Source organism: Apis dorsata, unplaced genomic scaffold (genome assembly GCF_000469605.1).
Source record: "Apis dorsata unplaced genomic scaffold, Apis dorsata 1.3 scaffold_573, whole genome shotgun sequence".
NCBI classification, from domain to species: domain Eukaryota; kingdom Metazoa; phylum Arthropoda; class Insecta; order Hymenoptera; family Apidae; genus Apis; species Apis dorsata.
In genome coordinates, this window is record NW_006263783.1 from 180,383 (window position 1) to 188,188 (window position 7,806).

The 7,806-nt window shown below is 33.3% G+C and overlaps 2 protein-coding genes across 4 annotated transcripts in view; both read left to right on the forward strand.

Annotated features, from left to right (window-relative positions):
• The window catches only part of LOC102676570, a 117,579-nt gene extending 113,556 nt beyond the window's left edge, over window positions 1-4,023 (forward strand). The window contains exons 12-19 of the mRNA XM_031513065.1: window positions 1-126; window positions 498-554; window positions 731-1,053; window positions 1,573-1,816; window positions 1,912-2,114; window positions 2,194-2,366; window positions 2,498-2,662; window positions 2,949-4,023. The exon at window positions 1-126 is cut by the window's left edge and continues 9 nt beyond it. Of these exons, the coding sequence (XP_031368925.1) occupies window positions 1-126; window positions 498-554; window positions 731-1,053; window positions 1,573-1,816; window positions 1,912-2,114; window positions 2,194-2,366; window positions 2,498-2,662; window positions 2,949-2,971 (1,314 nt within the window). The 3' untranslated portion in view covers window positions 2,972-4,023. The remainder of the gene's footprint in view (window positions 127-497; window positions 555-730; window positions 1,054-1,572; window positions 1,817-1,911; window positions 2,115-2,193; window positions 2,367-2,497; window positions 2,663-2,948) is intronic.
• Window positions 4,024-6,467: 2,444 nt separating this feature from the next.
• Window positions 6,468-7,806, forward strand: part of LOC102676063 (fibroblast growth factor 1-like) — an 8,256-nt gene continuing 6,917 nt past the window's right edge. The window contains exon 1 of one of the 3 annotated variants that reach the window (XM_006620974.2): window positions 6,468-6,786. In XM_006620974.2, the coding sequence (XP_006621037.1) occupies window positions 6,757-6,786 (30 nt within the window). In that variant the 5' untranslated portion in view covers window positions 6,468-6,756. Of the gene's footprint in view, window positions 6,787-7,531 lie in introns of those variants that run through there. The other 2 variants (XM_031513064.1, XM_031513063.1) reach the window with 2 other exon arrangements.

Here is a 7,806-nt window from a genome sequence, read left to right on the forward strand (position 1 = left end):
TTGAGGGCGCAAGCAGAAAAGCTGAGGATTCAGAATGAAATCGAGGAGGAGAGAAGGGTTGCCGATGCGCGACGTGTCGAGGAGAAACGTATTAGGGATATGGAAAACCAAATTCGAGAACAAGAGGTATGGATTCTTTTTTTTTCAATTTCTCTTTTGTTTATTATCCTTTTTTTTTTGAGGGGTTTTATTATGTGGGTGTAGATGCTTTGGAGTATTGTTCACTTGGAGTGAGATGTATAATTTGGTTTATGGTATGAGAGATTTGAATTTTAAATAATATATATATATATTTTTTTTTATTTTCAAGACAAGCAAACGAATTTTTTCATTTATTATTATTGTGAAAAATATGTCAATCTATTTCTTATTTTAAAAATTTATTTTAAAGTTTTTTCGCCAAAAAATAAATAATGCTAACTATTCTTCTAATACTGCATGCTGTAAATTAAATATATCGCACTGTTAACGGGTGAATCGTTGATAATTATTCGCAGAACACGTCATACGTTGGTGCTGGTACGAACGATGAAGAAGACGAGTTTGCTTACGGGGTAAGGGAACGTTTATCATTTTCTCTCGATGCTTGCTTCTAACAAAGACGAGGCAACCTGGCAAAATTATACATTTTATTTTCCAAGCTTTATAAAAAGAAATAAAGATAAAAATAAAAACATGTATACATTTCTTAAAACGAATAAAATATAATCAATTGTTTCCTTTGGAATAGGAAGTCCTCAGAGTGAAAAGGGAACTGCTGCAGTTGCAGCAGGAAGAGTTGAAACGTCAACGAAACAATTTGGCGTATCGCGAACAAGAGCAGCTTAAATTGGCAGAACAATTGCAAGAGCAATGGAAATCCTTGCAAGATGTTGCGCACAGCTCCGCGAACAATATCCAACAGTTCAAGAACCAACCACCTGTAAATTATAGATCATCTATGCCGAATCTTCAGCTTCAAGACGTGCAAAGAAGAAGACCTCCACCTCCACCTATACCACCAGCTAAACCATTGCGTTTGATCGAGCAGAGACAAAGAGATGTGACTATCAGGTAAGAATCATACCATATATATTTATCCAGCATGTCGCATTCTGTTAATTTCAATGGTAGGCATTGAATTATGGAGAACAGATGCAATGTTATGCAGTCCACGAAATTGCAATAGCGCATTGTTATGTCAACGTTTAAACAGATCGCGACTAACAGGAAATGTAAATTAGAGACGGAATAGTACCACTAATCGTGTCACTTAATTTCCTGTTAAAACTTTCCGCTTTGTTGCGTCTGATGTAATCTTCTGGGCGACATATTGTTTGCAATTTGTGATTACGGGGACAGTCATTGGTAATCTTTGAACAATCGATATAACAGTTGCACCACGACTTTCCTTTTTTTTAAATAAATAAACAATAATTGCAGGAGTAATAATTCGATATTACAATAATATTTTAAAAATATGTGGTTAAAACTTGTGCAAGAATTTTTCCAATTAAGCAAAATTTTAAATAACAAGAAGCAACGATGAAATGTTAATCGTTTAACAAGTGGATAATTTTATAAAATGTACAGGAGTAGCAGGATTCCTTCGGCTGATTCGATTCCTCAGCAAATGGATACACCTTTGAGACACAGTGCATCAGTTACGACTTTGTCGAGCCATGCTGGACAACAGATGAGCAAACAAACGTTGCAGGCGCTCAGTGCAGTTCCTCGGCCACGAATCGTTCAAAGCGATCAATGGGTTCAACGGAGGAAGAGCGACGTGCCACGAGGTGCTCACGATCTAAATTATCACCATCATTGGCTCATTCAGGTAAATATCTTAAAATTTAATAATTGTGTAAAATCATTCTTCGAATTTGTATATAATTTCTTTTAAAAATTATGCCTTATTGATATTATGTACAGGAAGCGGAACAGAGAAGGATCAACGAAAAGAACCAGCGATCACCAGGGCGAAAACCTCAAATGCACATAACAGGAACATCGGTTCCTTATGTGACTGCTCCTACAAGGACAGACAGTAAACCATTACCTGATTCTATCATACAGACTCTTACACAGCGGGTGCAGAACAGAGCGCAAGAAAAGCCTCTTCCACCTAGAAGAAGGTTAATATTCAAAAAGAAATTTGTGTCAAAGAAATGGAAGCATCAAAACGAATAAGTAAATATTCATTTAATTTTACAGATTGGAGCATAGTACTAGCCAGGAACATCTGTCCGCGTTGCAACATCAATCGCAGCAACATGTTATGCAACCACAGAAACCTCAACAATCACCGTCAATGAATAATGAGAACCAGGAGAAAATGTTAAGTGTTAGCGGGAAGAAGAAGTGCTCTCATTGTGGAGATGAATTAGGTACGTAAAATATCTTTTAATAAAATAATGATTTATGTTGAAATTTTGTGAAATAAATATTTAAATTCTCGTTATTTTCTTATTTCTGTTCAGAAAAATAAAATAAAATAATTAATTTTATTAATCGTCAGGTCGAGGTGCCGCGATGATTATCGAGAGTCTACGATTATTCTATCATATGGAATGTTTCAAATGCTGCGTGTGTCACGTTCGACTTGGTGATGGATTAATGGGAACAGACGTACGCGTTAGAAATCAAAAATTACACTGCCATAACTGCTACTCCAGTGACGACGGTATCCGCATTTAGCTTTCACTATTTATACGTATGATTATAATTAGGTAAACGTCAATAATTTCTCGACAATTTTCCATTTTTTATAAATTTGTTTAAGTGTTTAATTGTTTTTCAGATCAATATTGGTAAAAAAAATAGAAAAAAAATTATAATTTTATAGATTATACATTTTAAAATTAAGAAAAAAGAAAGATAAATTCAATGAAATTTTTCTTAATAATTTTATCTACATTATTTTGTTATCTTTTAATTCCAATCTAACAATTAAAATTATAATGTTTCAGGTGTCAAGTTCAGTTGCGTGTGAAACCAAAATGGGGAAGTGGCTAATGGGACCACATTGACTAACTTGAATATAGCATCTCTCGGCTATATTTTATAAGTTATAGTTGACCAATTAGCTACCGGTGACACGCGATCGTGACACTAAATCCCCCTCTTTTCTGTATATAAAACTGACAAATGGTACAACCGAGAATGGACATATTAGTCCTTATTTTGCATAAGATTATTCCTTCGTGCGCTTTAATTTAAAAATCAAGATATTTTTCTCAAGTAACGATATACTTTCAATCGACTAACCGTAGAACGTACAGAGAGCAATGTGTAAATAAACGTGTATTTATGTAATTAGCATAATGATAGGAAAAATTCAATGAAATGAAAAATCGCAAGAAAACAGTTGTTTCTATCGACCATTGATGAAAAATAACGTCGAATTTCCATAAGCTCTGTGAAATATCGACGAACGATTCACATGTATATTTTTGTAATATAGTTATCCCGTGCTATTTATGAGAAAAATTCCTCTGATGTGACGGCTATAATAACGAATCCTTTTTCTTTTCCTCACATTTCTAATTCCCTTGCTATATTTGTGTCTTTTCTTTAATTTTTTTTTTTTTGTTCTTTTTTTATTGTCTTTATTCGTCTTTGTTCGTCTTTGTTCGTCTAAATATTTACAAATCAGTAGATGATTTCAATCAAATTAAATAACATCTCTATATTTCAAGAGCGATCGTTTAGATTCTAGTTGATTATTACGGTAGTACAATCATTAACTGTAGCTGCATAACGAGATGCAAATTACAAAGCTCGAGTTTTGTGTTCTTTTCTTTCCCTTTTTTTTTTTTTTTTCTATCGAATTAATGAAAAAAATAAAAGTTAGATGCGTTCAAGATTCGATGACGATGACTTTCATTTCCCTCACGGATTAATGATAATAAGTCGTCTTTGCGCAACCATCGTATCGCATCGAATACGCATATTTGTTATTGTGAAATATTGTATGATATGTGTCTCATGTTAACTGCAAACATGTAATTTTATATTATCAAGAATAAATGTTTATTATAGTGATTGTGATGTTTATATTTTGTCACAATTTCCTATTATTTTGATGTTATGTTGAAAAATCTATAAATTAATTATATGGTTATTTAATCTGTCTGATTGTGAGGAATGAAGGGGATCTTTTTTCGTGGTAAAAACTCGATGATAGCTAGAGTATATTTAGCAGCTTTGATGCGCGTAAAAGAGCGAGCAGAGAGAGAATCTTACTAAGCAGATAAAAAGAATTTGATGACGTCGAAGGCTGTTGAGAAGCCAAAGATCGAAAAGTCTAAGCTTAAAGCGATACGTTCGAAGAATTTTATCAACGATTTTCTTTAGTTATTTTTATCGTAAGTACTATAATAAAGATAAATAAAAATTATAATAAATATCAAAGAATTCATTCATATATCAATATATTCCTTTTATTTATAACAAAAATTCATTTAAAAATTAAATATTATATTTAAGAATTATTTCAGTAAAAATCTCTATTCATAAGTATTGACATTTAAAAATATAAATTCTACAAAAACAGCCTCAAGGACCAGCACACTTTTCACAAACTTTCACAGAACTTTCACATTAGAAAACACGCCAAACTTCATCGATAGCATCGGAATCCGTGAGAATTAGACGATCGAAACGTAGATTAGTAAACCGCAAACAAATAGAGCATAATGCACATGGTATCCGGCGCACCCCATTTCCATGGAAGCAATTAATTCTAGGTTGGGTTGCGTATCAAGGTGAAAAACCGACGTTGAAGGGAGACGAATCGGTGGAACTGCAACTTGCAACTCGTCACGGAGAATTGAATTACTCAGTTACCTCTCGACAAGCTTTATCAGTTTCAGTAATTCGAGCGACGTCCCCTCTATTAATAGACGGGCGTGTGCGCATGCATCACATGGTCATGGGGGATGAATCGCGTTTTCACGACTTTAATAAATCATACGTCATGTTTCGAGTCGTGTTACTGGACAATTCGGATTGAAGGTTGTGTCATTTTCAATATTTTATTGGCCGATTTGGTTTTATGAGATTTGAGAATATTGGGAACAAGAATAAAAGTAGAAGTGAGATGTAGAAATATGAATATGAATATGAATATAATAAAAATGAAATTAAATTATTACAATGATTTATAAATTCATCTTATTAAAGAAAAAGGTATTTTAAAGTAAAAAAAAAAAATATATAATAAGAGGATTAATTTAAACAAATATTATTTAATTTATGAATGGAAGAATTTATTTGCATAAATAGGTAATTTATATTTATAGTCTATGCATTGGAATATACATGCAAATTAGAAAGTTAATTTCCTTAAGTAAAAATTCAAAGTTAAAATGCAAATAATTAATTTAAATACATATCGTTTGTAATAATAAATTTGTATTCCTCTGTACTTTTCATTGATAAATGAATAAATTAATTTCTTCCCGTATTCTTCCAATACCGTTATACACATGTTCATCCTCACTTCGTTACACACGAACAATACGAATTTCGAATTGGAGCGTAGCATCTCAAACCACCTATACCGAGCATAAAATTATAAACTCTTTGAATAGATAATCGATTCGATATGATATTCGCACGCGACCATAAATCAGTCAATTTCTTTCCAGTAACCCACAAACCACCTTTCGACCCTCGACAATACGAGGATTGTCCTTAATTTTCGCAAAATTATGATTTCTGCCGTTTCTTTCTTTCTTCTCCGAACAAAATAAACGAACAACAGCACGCGAAGTTTAGATTAGGGAATAAGAGAAATACCATGAAATTTCCTATGTAATTTTCGACTTTGTCAGAGAAATTCCAAACGACTATCTGTTTGTCCAACAATACTCTGTTACCAGAATGATTCTGTTTGGCACGAGATTAATCAACTTGTCCAATCATTTAATCGGTAAGTTAAATTTAAGTACTCTCTATTAATAGACGCGCACCTGTGTATGTACCATTACGTCAAACAGTGATTGAATGATCAGGAACAAAATTACTAAAATACCGAAACCTTTTTGAACTTTTGGATAACATTTCGTGAATTAGATTGTGATCAATAGAATTATTAAAGTATATTTGATTGTTTGATACATTATTGTGTTAATTTAACTAATGAGTTTTTGTTTCTAGCTTTTACTAAATTTTTTAATTCTATAAAATATGAATTATTATTAATTGTTTTCTATTTTTTTAGTGTAATGAAAATTGAAGAAGAGAGATAAATATAAAATTGCAAAATTTTAATAACGGAGCCGCGATTCTAAGACTGCATATGCAGATTGGGATTCATAGTTTCTAACATAGTTATTAATCAAGAGGATATTACTATTAGGAAGAGCAAGAGTTGCAAGAATTAGAATTGTTGAATAAACAATTGAATAAATAATTCTTTTCTTCGAAAAGAAAAATTTACATTAAGATTTTTTTTAAAAAGCATAGCGATTCAATCATTAGCAACTAATGTTTCTCCATAATTATATTCAATTTCCAGAGGAAAAAGCGTGAAGCTTCGTGCATCACGACTGGTAATTCAGGATCGACCGGAAACGAACAATGCGAAAGTATCGAGAATAACGATACTTTCATCCTAGTCGAGTCTACGTACTACTCTTGAACTTTGGTCATCGATAATCCAGTTTGAACTTTTTAAGGAAGAGTAATAGTGGTTGTCTATATATATACTACATTAACCACAACCGTTGTTACGTATCAAAGAACCACGGACATGTCCCATAGTGGTTGACGATGAAGACCAGACTTGGCCACATTATAAAGGAAACGTTATCTAGCTATAAGATGCACACAAGATGGAGCAAATATTAATTTTGCATTCCATATATTCATTGACACAATATTCAAACTATTTTTTCCCTATTCTCTCATTGTTCGATAGTTATTACGTACGCATATATTAATTATCGATGTAAATTACCTCCTCATTCATCATGCATCATTATCACAATTATTTTAAATTCATGGTATGTAGTAGAATGTAAGGTAAAATTACACTTGTTAATAATTGTATATTAGAAAAAATTATAAATAAAATCTTCATCGAAGTATTAAGATATACAATAATAATTTAAAAATATTTAAACAGATTTAAGATTTATATTTCAAATAAAACTTCTGATTTCTTTTTCAGCTCAAAATCGCAAGAAAATCTATCCACTGTTGTAGTTTAACATATATATATATATTCACAAGACAATATTTTCCATCAAAAATATCCGATCTCCTGCATTAAATCACCAATCCAATAGTAATGGTTAATTTTAAACCTGTTTCACTTAAAAAATGTTATATTCGGTTAGCTCAGTAATTAACTAAAGTGCCGTGTCACGTATACGCAACATCGGGCGTGAAAGGGTTGAAAGACCACCTTGACGTTCCACATATGAAATCTCGAAACGTCTCTGCTCGACTGGCATCATTATTCGGACGAGTGGCGTCGCCGTCTCGTTTACAGAATTCCGCGCGCGCGCTGACAAAAGATCTTTCGTTTCGTCGAGTTCTCGCGTTTCGCCTCCCGTGTACCCGTTTTTAATTTAGTCTACCTCGAATTGCTGACCACCGCTGACTACGCCGTCTAACCAATAGGCCGGCGTCATATCCAGTATTATCCAACGTGTAGTCACGACGTGTAGCCGGAGCCGGCTCAGTCGTGTGATAAACGCGGAGGCACCTGGGTAGGCTCTGCCGCGTCTGCACATCCGTCGACCGCCTCAGTGAATCGTCCTCGAACAATGGATCCGTGAACCCCGTGAAACGGAACCGCGGACAGCTGATCAATTG